Here is a 24505-nt window from a genome sequence, read left to right on the forward strand (position 1 = left end):
ATGTTCTATTTTTATCAGGTTTTTTATATCAGTGTTACACCTGCTTATAAAAAGTATTTGGAATAATTCCTTCATTTTCTGTGCTGTGAAACAATATATGTAAAATTAGAACTCTCTGGCCTCTAAAAGGTTTTGGTAGAATTCCTCTGTGAAATGTACTGGATACGGTGCTTTCTTTTAGGATGGTTTCTTGAAAATATTTTTATTTACTTTTTGGAAATTGGTGTGTCCAGGCTTTCTATTTCTACTGAGATTAATTTTAGATAAACTGTATTTTGCAAGGAAATTATCTATTTCATCTGGGTTTTGCAAATTTTTTGCATAGAAGTGTACTAAGTAATCTATTATGATTTTTCAAATTTCCTCCACAGTAATAGTTACTTTCTCTTGTCACTTCTTTCATGTTTGTGTTTTCTCTCTTTTCTCCTTAGATTAGTTAGTAGTTTGTCTGTTTTGGGTTTTTCTGCTGTAAATAACCAGGATTTTTATTTTATTAATTTAGTCTTCCATTTTACTGTTTCCTGCCTCATTAATTTCTGCTTTTATCTTTATTTCCTGCCTTGTATTCTCTTTTCATTTACTGTGCTTTTTCTAGCTTTTTGAGTTGGTAATTTGTGTATTTTTATTTTTTATTGATATATACTTTTAGACCTATAAATGTGTGCTCAAGAAGGAATAGTCTCTATTCTCATGTTGTAGTGTTCTATATATATGCAAAAGATCTACTTTATGGATTATGTTCTTCAAATCTTTTATATCCTTGCTTATTTTTTGGTCCGCTTTGTCTCTCACATGAAAGTGGAATGTTAGACTCTCCTATTATTAATGTGTTTATATTTTCCCCTGCATATCCAGTAGTTTGTTTTATATAGGTGGTTGCTGTGGTATTTGTTGCATAGTTATTCATAATTGTTTTAACTCCATTATGAAATGTGGCTTTTAGCATTATTAAAGTATTCTTGTCTCATTTAATGCTTTTTTAGTATTGTCTACTTTTTTAAATATCAGAATCATAACCCCTCATTTCTTGGTGTTTACATTTCCCTGGCAAATCTTTATCCATTCCTGTGTTTTTCAGTCATTTCAATCACTGAATTTTAGATGTCGGATTTTTTTTTTTACTGCATAGAATTGGATTTTGTTTTATGAGCCGGTTTGAATATATTTTTTAAGATGCGTACTTTTTACTCACATTTATTAATATAACTGACACGTGTTATCTGTTCCTTTATATTATCACATATTGTAAATATTACCTGTGTTGCATCACACCGATGTTGCTGGTCTATTCTGTGTGTCTGCTTTGCTTTTTCATAAATTATTTTGGTACTTAAGAATGTTTATTATATTTTTTACTAGTGGTTTCCTTTGCATTACTAATTTTGTTGTGGTTTAATCCCCTTTTTGCTTACTTGACCTTATACTAATTGGTGTGCCACTTTTAATTGTATCAGTGGATTCCTATCTCTTATGTATATGTCAGACTCTCTATATACTATATCTAATACATACTTACAATATACTTTCTCATTCTCTCTTCCTTTTCCCCTCATATTTGTATTCTTTCTATTTTGTCAGGACATGTTATGTTTATATATTATTCAGCCATGATTCTATCTGGGTCTTCATCTAGTTCTATAATTAAATATACAAAATGTTCACCATCAGTTGTTTTGCTAAGCTTTCCCAGTCTTCTCATTGTTGGATGATGCTCATTCTCTAAGAGTTGCTGAACAAGGGCTCATACATACAATATTTTGTAAATATGTAAAACTGCTTTTCTATCACTTTGATTCATGAATGTCAGCTTGACTGGATATAAAATCTTTGGTTCGTACTTCTTAAGTTTCTTGAAAATTTTGCTCCACTGCTGTCTTGTTTTGTGTATTGTTTTTCATAAGTCTATTGGCAGGATAATTCTTTTACCTTTGTAAGTTATTTCATCTTTTTGCTTGGAGACCCTAAGGATTTCTTCTTTATTTTTAAAGTCTAATAGTTTTACTAGGAAATGTCTCAGAGTTGATTTTTCCAGATCAATTTCCTTGGTACCCTGTGGGTTCTTTCAATGTAAGAGTTAGAATTTATTGTATATATATGGCTTAAGATATTATTTATGTTGTATTATTTTTTTCTTCTTAAGAGACTTCAGTTATATGCATGTTGGACCTCCTTTGCCCATCTGCCATTTCAACCATGCTTACTCTGACTCTTTTTATTTCTATCTTTATCTCATTTTAATTATCTGTTTTCATGCTTTTATTCTATTTCTGTCTTCAGTTCAATTACCTCTTGTCATTTCTTCTTTTGTTTTTAATTTTTGTGTGTGTGTTTCTTTTCTAAGTGTTTTTTATTACTGATTCGAGGTATGTTTTCATATCCCAAATGTTGAGGATATTTAATTCAGTCTGGAATATTGTTTATAGTTTCCTCTAGCTTTATGGTTGGCTTGTGGAGAAGAATTTTCATATCAGAAAAGTTTTTCTTCTTTTTGTCGCAGTAGTATCATATGGATGTAGTCTGCTTACTTAAATTCTGTACTTAGTGGTCAGAGTTCCTGGTTCAAGAATGCTCTCTTCTGTCAGGTTTGTCCTCTTTTAGGCAGTTTCTTTTCCAGATAGTACTGTTGCGGGTGTGTCTGAGGAAATTGGTACATCTTGTTTTTCTTTAATTCCTGCAGGATTCTTTCATTTCCCCCCTGATTACCTTCTTTACCTTCACTGCTATGCCACTTCTCTATATGTCTGAGCCTCCCCAGGAAGTGATTCTCTAAGGCTGCCACCTCTAATCCCAGTCACTTCAAGATCCTTCACTGTAGCTGGTGCTACCAACTGCCTATTCCTGATCTCCATTATGTTCTCTGTTTTGACACTTAACGCTGGACTTTCTTTTTATGGGGTGATTATAGCTCTGCTTCGTTTAAGTCTTCTGTGCCTCCACGTTTTTTTAATAAGGTGAAATTACATAACATAACTAATCATTTCAAAGTCAATTCAGTGGCATTTAGTGCATTCACAATGTTGTTTGTTGTTCACATATCTAACAATTTATTGCCAAATCCAAGGTCATAAAGATTTACTCCTATGTTTTCTTCTAAGAAATGTATAGCTTTAGGTCTTACATTTAGGTTGCTGGTCCATTTTGAGATAACTTTTGTATATGGTGTGAGGTGTGGATCCAACTTCACTCTATTGCCTGTGGCTATCCAGCTGTCCCAGCACCATTTGTTGAAGAGACTGTTCTTTCCCCATTGAATGGTCTTGGCGCCCTTGTTGAAAATCAATTGACCATAAATGTGAGGGTTTAGTTCTAGGTTCTCTATTTAATTCCATTGGTCTATGTGTCTATCCTTATGCCAGTATCACGTTGTTTTGATTACTATACCTCTGTGTAAGTTTTGAAATTGGAAAGCATGTGTCTTTCAACTTTGTTCTTTTTCAATATTGTTTTAGCTATTTGGGGCCCTTGCAATTCCATAAACATTTTAGGATCAACTTTGCCATTTCTGCGAAAAAGGCCGTTAGAATTTTGATAGGAATTGCATTCCATCTATGGATCACTGGGCAATATTGTCATCTTAACAATGTTAAGTCTTCCAATCCGTGAACAAAAGATGTCATTGTATTTATTTAGGTGTTTAATTTCTGTCAGCAGTGGTTTCTTTTTGATTTTATTTATTTATTTATTTGCTGAGGAAGATCTGCCCTGAGCTAACACCTGTTGTCAAGCCTCTTTTTTGTTTCTTTTTGCTTGAGGAAGATTAACCCTGAGCTAACATCTATGCCAATCTTCCTCTATTTTTTTTTTTTTTTTGTATATGGGACACCTCCACAGCATGGTTGGTGAGTGGAGTAGGTCCATGCCCAGGATCCAAACCCATGACCCCAGGCTGCCGAAGCAGAGCACATGGAACTTTAACCACCTGGCAACAGGGCCAGGCTGGGCCCGGCTGGGCCCCAGCAGTGTTTTGTAGTATTTAGCATAGAAGTCTTTCACCTCCTTCGTTAAATTTATTCTTAGGTACTTTATTCATCTTGATGCTATTGTAAATGAAATTTTTAAAAATTTTCCTTCTCAGATTGTTCATTGCTGGTGTATACAAACAGAAATGATCTTTGTGCGTTGAACATGTGCCCTGCAACACTGCTGAACTTGTTTATTAGCTCTAGTAGTTTTTTTGTCACTTCTTTGGGATTTTCTATATATAAGATCATGATATCTGTGAATAAAAGTAGTTTTACGTCTTCTTTTCCAATTTGGATGCTTTTTATTTATTTGTCTAATTGCTATGGCTGAAACTTCAGTACACTGTTGAAAACCAGAGGTGAAAAACAGAGGCATCCTTGTCTTCTTCCTGGTTTTAGGGTAAAAGGTTTTATTCTTTTCACTATTGAATATGATGTTAGCAATGGGTTTTTCATAAATGCTCTTTATCATGTTGAGGAAGTTTCATTCTTTTCCTAATTTTGTGAGTATTTTTATCCTGAAAGATTGTTGGATTTTGTTGAATGCATTTTCTGTGTCAATTGGGATAATTCTATTAATGTGATTTATTACATTAATTAATTTTTTAAAAATTTTGGACCACCCTTCCATTCCTGAGATAAAACCCACTGGCTCATGGTTTATAATTCTTTTAATATGCTACTGGATTTGGTTTACTAGTATTTTCTTGAGGCTTTTTGCATCTGTAAGGGATATTGGTATCTAGCTTTCTTTTCATGCGCATGTTTGTCTGGCTTTGATATCAGAGTAATACTCACCTCAAAGAATACGTTGCAAAGTGTTCTCTCTTCCTCTGTTTTTTGTTGTTGTTGTTGTTGTTGTTGTTGTTGTCAGACTGTGAGAAGTACTGATGTTAATTCTTCTTTAAATGTTTGGTATAATTCACCAGTGAAGCCATCAGGTCCTGGACTTCTCTTCGAGTTTTTTGATAACTGATTCAAAGTTTTTACTTGTTATATGTCTGTTCAAAATTTCTATTTCTTCTTGAGTCAATTTTTGTAGTTCATGAGTTTTGAAGAATTTGTCCATTTCATCTAGGTTATCTAATTTGTTGGAGTACAATTTTTCATAGTCTTCTCTTATAATTCTTTTTATTTCTGTAAGGTCGATTGTAATGTCCCCACTTTCACGTATGATATCTATTTGCATATTCTCTAGTTTTTTCTTAGACCATCTAGCTAAAGGTTTGTCAGTTTTGTTGATCTTTTCAAAAATAGATAATTTGGTTTAGTTTATTTTCTCTATTGTTTTTCTGTTCCACTCATTTCTCCATTTTCACATTTATTATTTCCTTTTTTCTGCTAAGTTTGGGTTTAGTTTACTTTTCTTTTTCTAGTTCCTTAAACTATAAAGTTAGGTTATTGGAGATCTTTCTTCTTTCTTTATGTAGGAATTTATAACTATAGTTTTCTCTATGAGTGTTGTTTTCTTTGCATCCCCTAAGTTTGCTATGTTTTCATTTTCTTTCCATCTCAAAGTATTTTCTAATTTTCCTTGTGATGACTTCTTTGACTCATTAATTTTATTTATTTGTTTGCTGAGTAAGATTCACCCTGAGCTAACGTCTGTGCCAATCTTCCTCTATTTTTTAGTATGTGGGCCGCGAGCACAGCATGGCTGCTAGCAGAATGGTGTAGGTCTGCACCCAGCAACTGAACCTGGGCCACCGAAGCAGAGTGTGCCAAACTTAACCACTAGGCCTCTGGGGCTGGCCCCTCATTAGTTTTTAAAGAGTGTGTTGTTTAATTTCCATGTATTTGTTGATTTTTGAGTTTCCTATTATTGATTTCTACCCTCATTCCATTTTGGTTGGAGAAGATACTTTGTATGATTTTAATTCAAAAAAACTTCATGAGACTGCTTTATGGCCTAACATGTGATCTATCCTGGAGAATATTCCATGTGCACTTGAGAAGAACGTGCATTCTGCTGTTGTTGGGTGGAATTTTCTATATGAGTTTGTTAGGTCTAGTTGGTTTTATAGTATTGTTCAAGTCTTCTGTTTCCTTATTTATCTTCCGTCTGGTTGTTGTATCATGTTACTGAGTGTAGGGTATTGAAATCTCCAACTATCATTGTAGAACTGTTAATTTCTCCCTCCAGTTCTGTCAATGTTTGCTCCTTATATTTTGAGGTTCTGTTGTTTGATGTATATGCAGTCACGTGTTGCTTAACAACAGGGATATGTTCTGAGAAATACATCGTTGGACGATTTCATTGTTGTGCATCAGAATGTACTTTCACAAACCTAGATGGTATTTTTTATGGTAATTTTTTTTTAATCCATTCTGCCAATTTCTGTCTTTTGATTGGAGAATTTAATCCATTTACATTCGAAGTGATTACTGATAAGGAAGGATGTCTGCCATTTTGCTTTTTGTTTTCTGTACGTCTTATACCTTCTTTGTTCCTCATTTCCTCCTTTACTGCCTTCTTTTGTGTTTAACCAATTTTTTGTTGGTATATAATAATGATTCTCTTCTCAATTCCTTTTGTGTATGTATTTTAGGTATTTTCTTAGTGGTTACCTTGAATGTTACATTTAACATCCTAAATTTATAAATCTAGTTTGAACTGACACTAGCGTAGCTTCAATAGCATACAAAAAGTCAGCTCCTGTATAGTTCCATCTCCCTCAAGTTGTTATAGTCACAAATTATATCTTTATATGTATTGTACAGTCTGTGTATTGTATTCCCAATAACACAGATGTATAATTGTTTTATGCATTTGTCTTTTAAGTCACATAGGAAATAAAGAGGAGTTGCAAACTAAAAGTACAAGAATACTGGCTTCTATATTTACCTATGGAGTTAGCTTTTCTGGAATTCTTTGTTTCTTGGTATAGCTTTGGTTACTTTCTCCGTGTCCTTTCATTTCAGCCTGAAAGACTCTCTTTAGTGAATTTTATAGGGCAGGTCTACAGGCAATAAAGTCCCTCAGCTTTTGTTTATCTGGGAATGTCTTAATTTCTCCTTCATTGTTGAAAGATAATTTTGCTAGATATAGAATTCTTGACTCACAAGTTTTTTTCCCCTCTTTTAGCACTTTAAAAATTCGATCCTACTTCCTCTGGCCTCCATCCTTTCTGATGAGAAATCTGATGTTAATCTTATTGAGTATCCCTGTATACGATGAGTCACTTCTCTCACTCCTTTCATGATTCTGTCTTTTTCAACAATTTGATTTATGATGTCTTTCTTGGAGTTCATTGAACTTCTTGGAGGCATAGACTCATCTTTCATCAAATTTGGGAAGTTGTTGGCTTCATTTCTTCAAATATTCTTCCCGCCTCTTTCTCTCACCTCTCCTTCTGGGATTCCCATTATGAGTATGTTGTTAAGCTTGATGGTATCTCACAGGTCCCTCAAGGTCTATTCATTTTTCCTTTGTCCTTTTTTCCTTCTGCTCATGAGACTGGATAATTTCAACTGATCTCTCTTCAAGCTCACTGATTCTTCTGCCCACTCAAATATGCTAATAAAACCCTCTAGTGAGTTTTTCATTTCAGTCATTATACTTTTCAGTTCCAGAATTTCTGTTTAATTCATTTTTACAATTTGTATCTTTACTGATATTCTCTATGTATTCATACATTGTTCTCCTGGTTTCCTTTAGTTCTTTGTTGATGATTTCCTTTAGTTCTTTCAGCATATTTAACAAAGTTGATTTAAAGTCTCCGTCTGGTATTCAATGTCTGTGCTTCCTCAGGGACAGTTTCTGTTAATTTCCTCTATGAATGGGCCATACTTTTTCTTGTTTCTTTACATGCTTCATAGTTTTTTTACATGAAGCTTTACATGCCTCATAATTTTTTTTGTTGAAAACTGGATATTTTGGATATTATATGTAGTAACTCTAGACATCTGATTCTTTTCCCTTCTCAGGATTTTTTTTTTCTTGATGTGAGTTGAAGCTGTTTGTTTAGTGACTTCTAAACTATTTTTGTGAAATCCATATTCTTTGTCATGTGTGGTCTCTGAAGTTATTGTTCCTCTAGCTTGTGTTCAGCTGGTGTTTTGACAGAGATTTTCTTGAGTGCCAGGAATACAAAAAGGGAGAAGGAGAGGGAGGGAAAAAAAAAAGTAACAGAACTCTCCCAATCTTTGCAGGTTAGCTCTGTGCTGGGACAATCCTTTAAGACTTGGCCAGGCTGTCTGCAACTCTTCCTGTCTGAGGTGGGCAGAGATCAGTCAGAGGTGAAAGCTTAGTGTGTGCTCAGGACTTTTCTGAGGGTGCATCCTGCCCTGTGCGTGCTCTTGGTTTTCTCAATTCCTCAGTATACACAGGTGCTTTTGAATGGCCTGATTTCCTGAAGAAACTCTCTCCCCAGCTTTTCCTCCCAGACTTTGTGCTCTATTGTATGCCTCAAACTGTATCCTTTTTCCACAGGTAGCCATGATTTGTTTGACCCCCTTATAGTATTTTCAAGGAATGTCCACCATTTTTCACCCTGAGTGAGTTCCATGTTAGAGGAAACAAAGGCAATCACCTTGTGTCAGTCCTTTAGGCAACCCCCAGATGATACAGAACACAGTTCTTTGAAAATGAGATCTGCTCTGCTCCCTCCAGAACCAGGGAGCAGGGCCCCAAAGTAGGAATGTGGGCTGCCGTCTTCAAGACTGCCACTGAGCTAGGGAAGAAAGTATTGCAAGGACAATAAAAACGCCACAGAGCTCTCCTACAATTTTTCATTTGCCTGTTTCTTGGTTTGGTGTTCACTTGCTTGCTTTAAACCTTTGCCTGCTTTCTGGAGTTCTGACGAAGTTGATTCTGGAGTCACTTCAAAGGTTTTGCTTGATCTTTCAATGTTTCTGTGAAGGGAAAGGCCCTCAGATGTACCTAGTCCACCATTTTGGCTGAGGTCACTCACTTTCTCACATTTGTTGACAGGGCATCTTAAGCCTCATCTCCTGACTGCATTCAGAGGCTTGCAGTGGTGGGCAGGTGGCTAGAGCACGGTTGGAATTGGGTTCATTTTGCCATTTACAGGTAATTTGAAGGCCACGGTATTCTGTTTCCTAGTGGTGCTGAAGGCATAGGTTGTCTACACTTTTATTTGCACTTCTTCTTGGGTTTATGTTTTGGAGGAGGTGAGTAGGGAAATTTGAAACCAGAGGGGATGGGGAGCAGCATGCCATTGTTCTCTAAACCTGGCTGGAAATCTTCTAAAAGGATGCCTTTTTCTTAGTGCTTCTGTCTAATCCATCAGCAGGTCTTGTCACCCTTCTGGACTTTGCCCCCTCCTTGCCTTCTCTCCAGCCACCTCCCTAGTCAAAGCCACTACCAGTTCTCTGCCTCGCTTGTTGCCCTTCCCTCTTCCCTGATCTGTTCCCACTCCTGCCTCTTTTCCTCCATTCTTCGCACAGTAGCCAGAGAGAATTCTTTAAATAGAAAGTAGACCTTGCTGTTCTCCTCCTTAAAATGTTCCAGCGGCTTCCTGTCACACTGTCTTGAGTCAGTTTCACTGGACACAGAGCCCAATTTGGGAATCCCTGTGCAGGTCACTTGTTGAGGAAGAACTCCATGGCAGGCAGCTGAGAAGCTGTATAGAGACGTCCTCAGAGTCGTTCCACCAGCTGCTAAGGGAGTTAGGGTATTTATCTCCCACTGCTGAGGCTGCCCCTCAGGGGATTCACTCTGCATCCTTTCTGGCCTGTCCCTGTGTGCTGCTGAGCAGAGCCCTGAGGTCAGAGATAGTGCTCACAAAAGCATCTGGTAAGGTTTGCATTAAGAAGCCTTTGGTGCGTATGGAACGTGAGTGCTGAGGGCACATGGGTGAGGCCCCTGTGCTGCCTGCGTCTCCTTGAGAACAGGGACAATGTGTTCTTTACCTCTGTGTCCCCTGTGCCTGCCATACAACCCTGAGGTGCTTTGCTGAGCTGCCTGACCCACCCGCAGTCTCAGTCTCTTCCACAGCCAGTTAACACAGCCATTCTTCCCTCTGCTCTCTGGAACAGGCGATTTCCTAAGTAGTGTCGTCCTCTTTTCTCCATATTTCCTCTGATTATTGGAAATTCCTCATGTCCAAACAGTTTGACTCCTGGGCCCATTAAGAGGCCAGCAGCATTGGAATGGGGCCTACAGGGCCGTGCCAGACAGATGCCACCTTGTCTTTTCACAAAGTGGTGTCTATGCAAACTGGGGGTGTCATAGCTGAGAGCTCCCCTCCGGGCCCCTTGCCCTCTCCTTGCCTCCCAGCACTCCTGTAACCAGCAGGGACGGGGTGGGGGAGCCAGGCTGAGCTGATTATTTTTGACAATCAGTTGTTAACATAATTTTGACGTTAAGCCTCCCCCCAGCTCTGGGGTGGCTCTGACTGTGTCCAGGCTCCAGCTTGGGGAGCCATGGGAGCCTCTCAGCCCCGGATCTGGCCTGGCTTGGAGGCAGCCTGGGAAGGGACCTGTGTTTCTCGAGCCCGCGCCCTCGGGGCCTGGGGGGTGGGGCCCAAGCAGATGTCTGGCTTTGGTGGCCAGGGCCTGGAGCCGGATGCTGAGAACGAGGCCTGCAACTCATTTCCCCATTAAACATTCTGAGAACATCTGCACTGCTTTCCAAGGGTTCTCCCTCACTAATTGCTTTGATTATTGTGTGAAGTTAAGAACTGGCACATTTCCGTGATGTTGTGTTGAAGGTGAAAAGATCGTTCTTAATTAGATTAAAAACATTTTTTTCTTCCTCTGTAATTTCGCCTTGAAAATCAAGGCCACTTTTTTGTTTTCTTCATCCAAAGACCTCCAGAAACTTTCCTCCCCACCTCTCCAGAGGTTTCTTGGGAATGTCCTGTGAGCTCAACTCTTGGAGAAGACAGTGCTTAACCCAGATTCCACTGTATATTAACATTTCCTGGGGCTGCTCTTGCTGCCGGGAACCGTCCCCTGGAACTGTGTCTTGGGAGACCTGGACAGTGACTTCCTGGAGCATGGAGACCCCGGAGGGTCGCCCGATTTGTGTGGGTGGCTGTGTTGCTCCCTTTCCGTTTCCTGCACTCACTCAGGGTTGATCCTGTCCTGGCTCTGTCACTGCTTGTCCTCCTCAGCGCCCCCGCTATTTGGACCCAACCCTTGGGCCCACAGAACCATTTCCGTTCCCTCTCAGATTTGCATTTTCTGAACCCTGTAAGCCCCAATGTGAGGGGCAGCACTGGGGCTGAGGGTCCTTAGTGCCCTCATCTCTGGCGGTGTGGATTGGTCAGGATTCCCAAGGTCACCACTGACCATCACATCACTGTTGCTTGTGCTCGTGTCAAGTCTACTCTGCAGGCTGTTGACTGGCTGAGATCCAGCATGTTTTGCAGCTTGCTTCAAACATCCTCTTACCCCAAGGTGTGGAGAGGGGGTTGGCATCACAGCAGAAAGCAGGTCACCAGCTTTAGGGAGCCGCTCCCCAAGAGCTCCCTGGCGGGTTGCAGAGATAACTTCTTTCCCATCAGCTTTCGTCCTCTGCCCTGTGCTCCCCAAAGCGCAGGGAGGGAAATTCGAGTAGTTCAGCTCTTGTGTAACCCTGTCGCCCCAGACCCATTCCCTCAGGCTCATGCCTCACCCCCAAGTTTGTCACACACATTCCTAAAGACTCTCTCGGTGACAAATGATGGAACCCCAAATCAAACTAGCTGAAGCAAAAAGGAGACTTTTTTTTTTTAGCTCACACATCTGGACCCAGCTGTTTCAGGCACAGCAGGACTCCAGGCTGGGATGACCTTGCTTGCTTGCTCTCACTCTCCCCCAGCCCGCCTTGTTCTCTCTTCTGCTCCCCTCCCCCTCTCCCTCTCCCTCTTGGCCCCTGGGATGGCTTTGTCCTCAGAAAGCCACTTTCCAAAGGAGGCAAGATGGCTGCCAGCTCTGCAAACCCAACAGAAAGAGGCCCTCTCTTTGCCCATCATTCCTGCCAGAGCCTGAGGCCAGGCTCACACTGGCCCCAAGCAGGGTATGAGCCGTCCTCAGACCTGCCTCTGATGTCCAAGGCCTGGGCCACAGGCCCCCTCTGGGAACGGCCAGTGGGTACCTGAACCCTGCAGCCTCTGATGGGGGAAGGCTGTACCCTCTCAGGAAGATTCGAGAAACTGTTCCCAGAAGCCAAGCCTGGCTGCTGGACAGGCAAAAACAACAGGTGTCCACTCAAACAAGGTATTTTCCTGAGCGGAACTGGGTGCCAGCTGTGACCATACATTTTCACTCCACTCTTTGCCCTGCTCCTGGCAGCTGTTGTGGGAATGGCTTTTACACTTTCTGTCCGTGTCCCTTACTTCTCGCCTCTGAGTGGAGACACAGGTGGCAGTGTGGCCATGCTGGCTTGGGGACTGTGAGCCGGGCATGGGCAGCTGGCATAGGCCTGGGGCCGCAGCTCAGCAATGTCACGCAGGGCCTGGCTGCAGCTGTCCGGATGCCCTGGGGAGGGGGTTCTCGTTCACGGTGCAGGATCTGCAGGGCTTTGGCAAGTCTGCCAAGAGCTGGGTGGATTTCTTGGGGGTGGGGGGGCAGCCAGGGAAGGGGCTCTGACTTGGGAAGGACATGGGAAGCTTCTGTTTATCCCTGTGGGGTGAGCTGGCTCAGGCAACGTGCCTGTGCCAGGCCCTGGAGGGACATGGGGGAGGTGGAAGGCGAGGCCCCCGTGCTGGGGATCTGGCATAGACCTGAGGGCAGGCACACATAATAAGCCCCGCACCCATCCAGGGGCGGGGGAAATCTGCAGAGCCTTGGAAAGCTGTGTGGAGGACTTGGGTTACACCTGGGAGATTAGACAGGATTTTAATCAGTCACGAGGCAGGGTGGGCCGGGTGAAGTTACCAGGGAGGGCCCAGAAACCGGAGAGACTCTCCCAGGGCAAAGGGCAGAGGGCAAGGGGGGGTGAGGGTGGGGGGGCGGGGGCCTTACAGCAACTTTGACTTAGTGCTGGAGTCCTGGCCTAGTCTGTGTGACCAGGGGCATGATTTATAGCCTTTCTGAACCTTAGTTTGCTCATCCAGAAATGGGGATCAAAGCTGCCACTCCAAAGGGCTGCTGTGAAAATGAAATGAGGTCACAGTTGAAGCAGAAGGTGGAGAAATGGGATTTCCCTTCCTGCATTTCAGGGCAGCCAAGTGTGTCCCAGTGCTGGGGATGAGCTGGCCTTGCTGTGAGAGCGAGGGACTGGAATGGGCAGGGGGCAGGGGCTGGATAAGGAACCAAAGTAAGTGAGACCAGGCGCTCCTGGGAGTGGAGGGCCTTGAGGACGTTTGTGGCGAGAGAAGGCTCTCTGCAGCCACGTGGACTGCTGCAGGCTGGCCGGAGGGATGCAGGATGCTCCGACAGACTCTGGTAACTCCAGGACACGACGTGCAGGGCCGTGGGATGGAGAGTGAGGCACAGATATGGGAGACTGCCACAAATTATTGTTTCCTGACTTGGAAAGGGAACATCCAAGATAGAAAATAGGGAAATGATAAGGAAAGAAAAGAAAATCACCCCCGGTCTCTTCACCCAAAGACAAACACAGTTAATATTTTGATCTATTTCCTTCTAGTCATTTTTCTGTGCGTGTATTTTTCTAAAGAAAATTAAAATCACCCTATCAAGCAGGGCCTCTGGCTGGAATGGAAGATGCTGTGCTGTTTGGTTCCTGCTCTCTGGAGAGAGGGTGAGACTTGGCAGCCAGTGTCGCCAGCTGTGGTAGTCGCCACGCCAGAGGCTGTGTTCGCCATCCCAGACCTCCCATTTTCCTAGAAAACAAAATTGTTTTGTTCTGCCCTGAACACTTAGGCCCAGATTCTGGCCTTGACAAGGCAAAGGCAGCCAAGGAATTAAAGCATCGAAAACTGGGACTGTCTTATGAAAGTGTGACTTCACTGTCGCCAGGACATAGTGCTCTTTTTTCCCCGAGGTCTGGCACTCTGGATGGCTCACCTGGCGTGGCTCTGCTGCCCTCCTTGGGGCCCAGTGTCCAGATGAGCTGCCCTGTCGAGTCCACCATGGGCTCGGCCTGCCATGCAGCTGGGAGGCCAGGGCTGTTGATTGTCTTTTCACATCTTTGTGAAACACCAACCTCAGGCTCCTTGGTGGGGGTGACAAGTTGGGTCTCTTGAGACACAGCATTTACCCCAAAGCCCTTGCCTGAAGGAAGCAGTGTACCACTGTGTTGGCCAAGGATCTAAATCCCCATCCAGCAGTCCCTGCAGCTTCCTGCAGGTCCCTGACCAGGCTGTGACTGCAGGTGAGCGAAGGGAGGGGCTTTGTAGCCCTGCTCACCACCTGCCCGTGGTGGAGGAGGCAGACCCCCACCCTCCGACACAGAAGCTGGGCAGAGCAGCGCCTTTCCTGTTAATTTGTAAAAACAAACCTGCGGAGCCCCTCTCTTCACCCTTTGCTGTGGGGCCCCATGTGCCGTTCCCAGGATTAAACCAAACAGCACACATTCTTCTCTGGCAGGTGCAGGCCCCACCCGCTCTGGGCAGCCAACCGATATGCACATTTTAATTTCCTAAAAGGCCAGGCTGAGCCTTTCTCAGGGGTCAGGTGGCTCACCCTTGGCTCATGGGCTTTAGAGATGGCACTTGTCATCTCGGGTGTTTGGAAAGCAGCCCTGCTTTCCAGTCACCACTCCACCATTCCTTCCTTCTGTATACAAGTGATGCAGACATAAAAATATGTATTTGTGTTCTTTTTCCTTTCCTTTTTCTTGAAAGAACATTTGAATCCTGGACGAAGTCTTAGCTCTGTCACTTGACAACTGTATAATATAACCCAGGGTACTTGAATCTCTGCCCCGAATCTCTAAAATGGGGACAGTAAATGCTCCCGCCAGGTCCCAGACCTGTGAGCCTTTGAATGTGCATGCATTCTTCAAGGCTTACCGGCTACTTTCCTGTGCTTTCTGAGACTGTCACGGGCAGAGAGCCCTTCACTCCGAGCCCTTCTCCCGGGTGTGACTAAGTAATGTCTGTGCGGTTTCCTGCTGGAAGTCTGCCCCTCGCCCCGATGGGCTGTGAGCTCCCTGAGTTTATTTACATCTCTCTGATTACTAGTCAGGCACAACACCTTTCCACGTAGTCATCGGCCATTTGGATTCCTCTTTTGTAATGTGCCTGTTTGTCTGTTGTCCGTTTTTCACCAAGTTGTTTATATTCTTCTTATTGATTTGTATGAGTTCTTTATATTTTGTGGATACTATTCTTCTGTGGTTGTCTTTTCACTCTTTAAGGTGTCATTTGATGATTAGCTCTTAATTTTAACGTAGTCAAATTAAGCAGTCTTTTCCTTTATGGTTATTGCTTAAGTTTTAGAAAATCCTTCCAAACCCTGAGGTCACAAAGGCATTCTTTTAGATTCAAGCATAAAAGCTTTATAGTTTTGCTTCTCTTCATTAGTCTTCAGTTGCGTGGAATGTCAAGAGTGAATTTTTGGTGTATGGTGTGAGGTAAGGGTCCAATGTACTGTCTTTCCCATGTGGACAGCCAACTGACCCTGAACATCCTCTTCCCACCATCTGCAGGCCCCGTCTGATACACAGCAAGCATCCAAATGTGTGTGGGCTATTTCCGGACATTCAATCCTATCCCCTTGGTGTGTGTGTCTCTCTCTGCATCAGCACCACAACGTCTGAATGACCAATGCTTCGTAACAAGTACTGGTGGCTGGGAGAGTGAGTTCTTCCACCTTGTTGTTCTTCAAGAATATTGTTGATTCTTGGCTTTCTGCACTTCCAGATCAATTTTAGAATCAGCTTGTCCAAGGTTCCAATACAGAAACCTTGGGATTTTTATTAAGATTTGGGGACAATCTTTTCAATATTCAGTTTTCTAGTCAATGGAACAAAAGCATATTTCTCCATTTATTTATGTATTCTTAAATGTCTCTCATTAAGATTTTATCATTTCTCCTTAGACTTCTTGCATCTTCTTAATTACATACTAAGGATTTTTTTTGTACTATTGTACACAGGTTTTTTTTCACTTTTTACTTAAAAATAACTTTTTGACTTACAAAAGAGGCAAAAATAGTACAGAGAGTCCCCATATACCTTTCACCAGCTTCCCCTAACATTAGCATCTTATTTAACCATGGTACAATTATCAAAACTAAGAAATTAACATTGTGTCAAGACTATTAGGTAAGCTACAGTTTAATTAACTTATCTGGATTTCCCCAATTTAACTGCTAATATCCTTTTTCTCTTGTAGGATCCATCATCACATTTAGTCAGCAGGTCTCCTTAGTTTCCTCTGATCTGACAGCTTCTCAATCTTTCCTTGTTTTTCATGACCTTGACACTTTTGAGGAATACTAGTCAGGTGTCAATGTCTCTCGATTTGGGCTTGTCTGATATTTTCTCAGGATTAGATTGGGGTTATGGGTTTGGGGGAAGAATGCCACAGAAGTGAGGTGCTTTTCTCACTGCATTGGATCAGGGTACATGACATCAACATGGTTCGTCACTGGTGATGTTAACCTTGACACGCTTGGTTAAGGCGATGTCAGCTAGGTTCCACCACCATCAAGTTACTTTTTTCCTTTCCATGGTCTAGTCGTAAGAAGCAAGTCACTGAGTCCAGCTGACATTCAAGGGGAGGAGAGTTATAGTCTACCTCCAGCAAGAGAGAGTATCAAAGAATTGGTGTACCTATGTTAAAACCAACATAGCAATGAATAAATATTTGAGGGGAGAAACTTTGAAATTACCTGTTAAAGTTTCACCTACTAATTTTAGCACTGATCCAGGGATCTTGCCTGCAGCAAATATCACTGTGGTGTCCTCATGGTGGTTTTCTATTTTTCTCCTTCTTTCTACAATTATTATTTGGAATTCTTCCGTAAGGAAGATTGGTCCTGCTCCTCCAATTATTTATTTGTTAACCTGAATCAGTATGGACTCAGGAATATTTCTTTTTTGAGCTATAATCCAATGCTATTATTATTTATTTTGTTGCTCACATTATCCTAGCTTTGGCCATTGGATTGAGAATGGTATTTAGAAGCCAGGATCTGGGCACTGGGTGTGCCCATTGCTCCAGGGTTGTCACTACTTCTAGGGCCTGTCAGTGGACAGAGCTAGGAAATATATGTATGTACATAACCTGAGTATACACACATATCTATATTTATTTCTGTGTCTACATTAAGCTAAATATGAATTCATATGCTGTTTCTGATCACAGAGTTTATTCATACCCCCCAACTCAGTCTGTTACTTGTTTTCTGTAGCAGTGAGAAACCTGGCTCCCATTATCTATGATTTATTTGTTTAACCCGCATGAACATGTAGTACCCCTATGAGAAACAAACCTACCAACTACAATAGTGGGTTTATGATAGTTTGTTAACTTTAGCCATACCGTGTCTGGTCAAAAGATTGTTACTGAGGCTTTGTAGGCCAGCTCCTTCTTCCCCTCCCCTTTCAGCACTGTCACACATTCGTTAACCCAGAATTCACTCGTCAGTCTACTCTCCATCCTAGGATCCTCCAACGGTCTCTTGATTTTTTTTAGTTTGTCCACAGTAAAATTCGCTCCTGGAGATGTACAGTTCTGTGAGTTTTGACAAATCCCTGAGGTCACATATCCACCACCACAGCATTATACAGAGACGTTCCATAGCTCTGAAAGTTCCCTCATGCAACCCTTTTGAAGTCAAGTACTCCCCCTCCCCTAAACACTAGCAGCCATTGACCTGTTTTATGTCCCTGTAGTTTTGCCTTTTCTAGAATGTCATATAATATGTAGCCTTTTGCATCTGGCTTCTCTCACTGCTTAGCAAAATGCATTTGAGATTCATCCATATTGTTGCATGACTCCTTAGCTCATTTCTTTTGATTGCTGGATGGTATTCCATTGTATAGATGTACCACAGTTTGTTTATCCACTCACCTATTGAAGTACATCTTGGTTGTTTTCAGGTTTTGGGAATTTGAGTGAAGTTGCTATACGTATTTATGTACAGATTTTTGTGAACATAAATTTTCAGTTCACTTGGGTAAATATATGGGAGGGACCACTGGGTCACATGGTAAGTGTATGTTTAACTTTATGAGAAACTGCCACTCTTTCCCCACATGGCTGCACATTTTGCACTCCCACCAGCAAACATGTGAGAGTTCCAGTTGCTCTGCATCCTTGTGTTTGATGTTATCAGGCTTCAACGTTTTTTTCTTTTGTTTTTTTTTAATGTAAGCTGAGAAGTAAGGCTCTAACTTTATTTTTTCCAAATATCTAAAATCGACACCACTTTTTAATTTTAGCCATTCTATATGGGTGTAGTGGTAGCTCATTGTGGATTTCAATAGCATTTCTCTAATAATTGATGTTGATTGAATTGAGCATCTCTTCACGTGCTTACTTGTAATCCCTTCTTAAAATTGGGTCATTGGCTTTCTTGTTGTCAAGTTGCAAGAGTTCTTTATATATTCTGGATTCAAGTCCTTGACCAGAGAGGTGCCGTATAAACATTTTCTCCAACTCAGAGGCTTGTCTTTTCATTCCCTCAGCAGTGTCTTTTGTAGAACAAATGCTTTTAATTTTGATAAAGTCCAATTTTTCAATTTTTTTTTCCCTTAAGGACTGAGCCTTTGGTGTCGTACATCAAAACTCATTGCCAAATCCAAGGTCCAGAGATTTTCTTCTATGTTTTCTTCGAAATTTTATAGTTTGTTTTACTTTAGTTTTTTTAGTAAGATTGTATACAATACCTTTTACACTTTCATCTTCTGATTGTTGATGATCTCCCACAATATTAGGCAGAAATGGTAAATGTTTTAAAATTTACACACACACATTCACAAATTTATATTACAACTAAATTTAAGAGACAGTTGTATTACTTTGGGATGAGAAAACCTTCCTTTTTAAAAATGCAAAAAAATAGGTGTCAGTTTAAAAACAGAAAACATTTCTATGATAGAAACAACCAAATAATTAAGGTTAAAATAACAAAGATAGCCTGGGGAGGAGATCTGGGCCTCATGTGACACAGGGGTAACATCTCTAATATACAAAAAATTCCTACAAATCGACAAGCAAAAATGAGCAAATGATATGAACAGACAATTCCATAGGAGGAAATCCAAACAGCCTCTGAGCCATAAAAGGCGTTCAGCGCAGAAGGAAAAACAGCATCCCAGTCTTCATCCACGCTTGGCGGGCCCTGCAAAGGCTGCCAACAGCTGGTTAGGTCATGGATGTGGGGAAGCTGGCACATTCACACGCTGCTGGTGGAATCTGAATTGCTACATTCTTGGGAAAACAATCCAGCAACATCTATTAAAATTACCAGGGAAGCACTCGCTCACCTGCCGCAGTGTCAGGTTTTCATAAAGATGGGTGGTGCGTCATCTTAAAGCAGTGGCTTAAAGCTAATGGAGCCTGAGTGTCCATCAAACATGGAATGGTTGAGAGAACTGTGGGAGATCTAAACTACGGACTTCTACACAACTATTAAAATAAGACTTAGGTCCATGTCTGTATACCTGTAGAAAAATGAGATGAGCATGTTGTAGAGTGACAGGAACAAAGTGACAAGAACAGAGCCATCACATGTGCATAAAAGCAAGTCCTACCTGGTGTCAGCTGCTATGATGAGCAGAGAGGGATGAGCTAGGAATCCAGGTGGCAGTTAACACTGGTGACCGCAGAGGAAGGCCTTCGTAAATCTTTGAGTTGTTTCACTTTTTACAAGTACTTAATACTTAACAATAAAACTTTTATATGAAAAAAAAGTTCAGATTGATAATCAGGGGACTAAAACATATTCTTAGTCACCCCTGAGCACCAGCGTCAGATTGCTGAGGGTGGGCCCAGGAATCTGAATGTTACAGCAGCTGTTGGGGTGGTTCCTGTGCCTCCCTTGGGGTGTGGGTGGTGGATGTGGCATCGTGGCCTGAGTGAGGGGCCAGGAGCTCTGTGGCTGTCCCACCCTCCCGGGCTTGTGATTCCTTGTAGGCAGTAGTCCTACCACCCTGGGTCTTCACTGGGGCGTCGCAAACCCTCTGTCCACATGAGTGATGGCCTGGTGGTGGGAATCAGTTTCTCTTACCAGACTTATGCTGGTCAGTAGCTTTATTCTTGACCTGAAATGTCAAGTGTGAACCTGGAGAGACACCTGGACAGCTGAGCTCAGCCCAGGCACAGTCCTCACTCTGAGGAGGCATCACTGGCCCTCAACTGCTCTTCAGCCATTGAGGCCTCAGGCACGTGGGGGTCATCTTAGCCTGCCCAGATCCTCGGCACTGAGGCTTCGTGCACCATCTCTACTCCTCACCTGGCCCTGCGAGTGGGCATCTTGTCCATCTGTGGGGAGGGTCATGGTATACAGGTCTGTCCCATGGCCAGGTTGGCAGGTTGGGGTGGGCACCTGAGTCCAGCTCTAGCCAGCCCTGAGCCCCTTTGCCATCAAGCCTTCCAGACGCCTAACATGGCCACAACTTTCCCCGCAGTGAAGAAGAGCCCCACACTGCTAGAAGTGAGCACGGCCCATTTCATGAGAACCAACAGCTTTGCTGAGGACCTGGACCTGGAAGGGGAGACGCTGCTGGCTCCCATCACCCACGTGTCACAGTGAGTGCCCACTTGCCCGTGGATGATGGGCAGAGGGGTATAGGGCTCAAAGGGCTCAATGGTGGGACTTGGGTCTACTCACCCAGCACCCACCACTTGCTGCCTGCCCTCAGCAACCTGGGGCTACCAGCCACCATGGGCTGGCCCCAGTGCCTGGGCACCAGGCGAGGAGGGGAGCAGGGGCATTTCCCGCCGAGTCTGGGAACATGATCCTCTTGTTTTGACTTATGGAAAACCAGACTGATCATTTTCCACTTGTTTTCGTGCTTCGAGCGTCTGAGAAGATTGTTTTTCTCTCCCCTAGCCCCCTCCCACGCCCCCCAAAAAGAGACGACTTTGTTTTTCAGCACTTCCCCGTGGAACCCTGGCCCAAGCCACGGGGCAGATGCCGAGTGCTGTCTGCCAGTTGCCGCTGCTGTCCTCAGGGGCTCCTTCAGGTGGAGGAAATGGCTGATTTTCTGCACCTTCCAGTTGGCCTTCCCCGGAGGCACAGCTGGCCTGGGATGCATGCCTGTCCTCCCCCCGTCACGGCATCGCCAGGCCAATTCCCGGGGCCCGGCCGTGGTGTGATTCCCCTGTGACATGTGACTCGGTACTCCCTGCCAGGGCACCCAGCGGTGATAGCCTGTGGCGGGGTCAGCAGGGCATGCGGGCCCATTCTGGCTGCCACCCCACTGGGGATCCCGAGAAGTCTTTCTGTTCCGGGATGTGTAAGCGGCACTCTCAGCCCTTCCCAGGGGCACTTGCCGGCACTCTTTCCTTCTCTCTACAGACAGCTCCCTAAAGGGTGTCAGGCTCTCCAGGCTTTCTAGGGGTCTTGAGGTTGTCCTGAACCATGTGTGCCTGTGTCAGAGTGAGGCCCTAGGCCTGCTGCTGTTGCTGACAGCCAGGTGTGGCTTTTGCTTGGTAGGTAACTGAGGAAGTTGGGACCCGAATTACAGGGTCTCCTGGCTGCTCATGTGACCTGAGGACTGGTAGAGTCAGGTAGCAGAATGAGAGAAGGATAGGGTTGTCTCGAGGTGGTATTCTGACCAGACAGGACCCGCTCGCCATCTTTCCAGGTCCCCCAGGCTCACAGAGAGGTTGGCAGCACCCCGTGGTTGGCAGGGTGTACATAAGAAGTGTTCACAGGTCTTGGTGGGAGCCAACCGGATCACTGGGAAGCAGGGGTGACTTGTCCTCGTGGACTCAGCACCAGAGCAGGCTTCTGAGTTACCCCAAGGAATGGGGCTCTGAACTCTGGGTCCGTCCTGGAGATGACCTGCCAGGCTTACTTGATAAATGGGCAGTGCAGAGGTGTGAGCAGCAGCGGGTTGTGCAGGTACGTGTCAGCGCCTGAAGGCAGACGCCAGCTTACCACTTTGGCTGAGGCCTGTACAGAGTCCAGGGCATGAAGAGACCCCAAAGTGGTAAAAGTTGGAGTTTTGTAGCTGGTATTGTGTGCAACACAGGTGGCAGTGCCTGCTCAGAGCAAGGGCACTCAAGAGCCCGCTGAGAACTACAACCCTCGTGTGGTTGGACACCACCCAGGCCTCAGCCTGCCCCTTCTTGTCTTCCTGGCCTCTCTCCTGTCAGAGCTCATTTTCTGTCATTCTCTCAGCCGTGGCCCAGCCCCCAGATTGTAGATACAAGGAGTTGCACCCCGGGAGGACAGGGTTGTCACCCACCACCCATCCAGCCGAGCAGTCAGGCCTCATCAGCTCCCTGGGCTCTGAGGCCCAGGGTGAGGGTGGTGAAAGACTGGAGTCTGAGATGGCCCACCGCTGCTTTGGGCAGTCACCCCTTTTGAGGTGAGGGCTGTCCACACTGGCACACACCAAGCTTCTTGGGGCCAGAGGCTTCCCATCTGCCCAGGGAGCCCCAGGAGGGAACGCAAGCCAGTGTAGCTGCATCGTCAGGGGCGCTTGGCCACTTCTTGTCCTCCTCCTACGAGACAGAGGCCATCAGACCTGAAACGCCCCAAGCTCTCTGCTTGCAGTGGGCCTGCTGCATCCTCATCCAGAGAGCCTGCTATGGGACTTCTTAGGCCAGCATTCCCACACTTTGGCCAGTTGATTAGAGGAAAGGAGTGTCTTCTGTCACCTCCAGCGCTGGCTGGGCCTAGGTAAGGCCAAAACACCAGTCTTCACCTGACTGGGTTCCCACCCTAACCTGCGAACGTCTTTCCCAGTGCAGACCCGTCCAGAAGCAGCGGATGTGAGCAAGGTAGGAAGGAGCCCAGGCGTGGTGCACGGATGAGGGGTCTTTGGTTGTGGCTGGGAGCAGAGAGACTGAGATTTCAGTTGAGGGGCCACCTGGAGGCACTGTGGTCTGGTCAGGGCAGAGTCAAGGCTGAGATGGCAGGGGATCTGTGAGCCTGCGTCCTCAGTAGTTGGGGTACCGTCCCTTGAGGAGCTCTGGTCGGAACGGTAGGATGCAGGCCAATGAAAGTGGTGTCAGGGCCTCAGAACCCAGCTGCCCCCAGGGCTACAGGCTGAGCAGAGGGCCCACTACCATGGCTGGAGGAGGAGGTAGCCCCGGTGGGCACTGTGTTTACTCAAGGCTGCACCGACCTTTGGGGCGGGAAGGCAGGCCAGGCCTTTGTGCCTACGCTGGGGCCGCATTCCTCTGCCTCCTGCATGGCCGACCTGGTGATTGATGCCCCTAATTAAACTCGGCTCCAGCTGCTCAGTGACACGGCTCCCACGAGCAGCCCAGCTCTGTGGACCCCAAGAGAGGAAGAGAGGTGCACGCCCTGATGTGTGTGTGCAAGGGACAGGGATGTGCATGGGGGTCTTGCAGGGGGCAGAGTGGGTGGGAGGCAGTTACTGAAAAACAGATCCATTTTTCTTCAGCATTTTACTGATGTTAAATGTATTACCACGTTGGGCCAGTTCCAGAATTCAAATTAAAAGCATAAATAAAGACACATTTTGTTTCCATCTCAAGCTCTCCCTGCCCGCAGGGCCCCAGGGAGGTGAGGTCGCTGCAGCCTTGATGACGGGAAGGTCCCTGGGGCTGGGCGAAGCTCCTTTTTCCGGGGCCTGTTGGCCATTGGTGGAGTGAGGGGTGGGGGGCCCGGGGTCTGCAAGCAAGCATGGTGCAAAACTAGGGAGCCGCCAGCGAGCAGGGGCCAGGGTGCAGTAGGCTGGGGAGACGGTGGCTTCAGCCACGCCAGCTCTGTAGGCAAATCCCAGTGTCCCTGTGCAGTCCCAGGGCCCTCACCCAGCTCTGGCACATGCAGCTTCCCACACAGCTTTCAGGGAGATAGTCTTCTGGGTCCAGCAGGGCCAGAAGGGAGCCCGTCTGCCTCAAGCTCCCTGCGCTCTGTCCTCCCTACCCAGAGCCTTGCCACAGGGCTTCCAAGGGGCAAGTGTAAGGTAGAAACAGGGCATATAGAGTACAGTATGGGGGACCAAGGGAGCTCCCCACCAGGGGAGGAGAGCCCTGTACCCCAATAAGAGCTGAGATGAGTTCCGGGGATCCTGCTTCACCCACAGTCTTCTGCCCACGGAGAGTCACTGGCAGGATAGTGGTGGTGGGGTGGGGGGGGCATCCACCCATTTGTGCATCCCTTGCCTTGAACATGGTGTCCCTATCTGGAACGCCCTTGTCACTCATTGCAGCCATCAGATTCCTACTCATCTTTCCGATGTCTGCTAAGGCATCCCTGCCTCAGCCAGGATGCCTGCGGGCCAGGCAGCCGCATCCTCCTCCAGCTCTAGAGGCCCTCGGTACCAGCTCCCTGAGCCTTCAATACGGCGCCTGGGACCCTTTTTGGGGGTCTGTCTCCCTGCCTGGCCCTCAGCTCCTAGGGAGCAGGGAGTGTGTGGCTCCTCTCCACCTCTCCCTCGCCAGCATCCCTAAAGTCCCAGGCCAAAAGGAGCTCTAAGACTGCTGCTCCTGCCCAAGGCAGACAGGATCCCCCCAGCCAAAGCCTGGCCAGTCCCTCCCAAGGGGGACATGAAGCAAGCTCGGCATGGGTGCTAGCACACAGGGCCTGGG

At 45.0% G+C, this 24505-nt stretch overlaps 1 protein-coding gene across 7 annotated transcripts in view; it reads left to right on the forward strand.

The window, feature by feature from the left end:
* KCNQ1 (potassium voltage-gated channel subfamily Q member 1) overlaps positions 1 to 24505 on the forward strand; it is a 389488-nt gene that overhangs the window by 186912 nt on the left and 178071 nt on the right. For all 7 annotated transcript variants that reach the window (XM_070564497.1, XM_070564495.1, XM_070564494.1 and 4 more), the window contains exon 11: positions 20401 to 20521. In XM_070564497.1, the coding sequence (XP_070420598.1) occupies positions 20401 to 20521 (121 nt within the window). The remainder of the gene's footprint in view (positions 1 to 20400; positions 20522 to 24505) is intronic.

The sequence above is a fragment of the Equus przewalskii genome, chromosome 11, assembly GCF_037783145.1.
Source record: "Equus przewalskii isolate Varuska chromosome 11, EquPr2, whole genome shotgun sequence".
NCBI classification, from domain to species: Eukaryota; Metazoa; Chordata; class Mammalia; order Perissodactyla; family Equidae; genus Equus; species Equus przewalskii.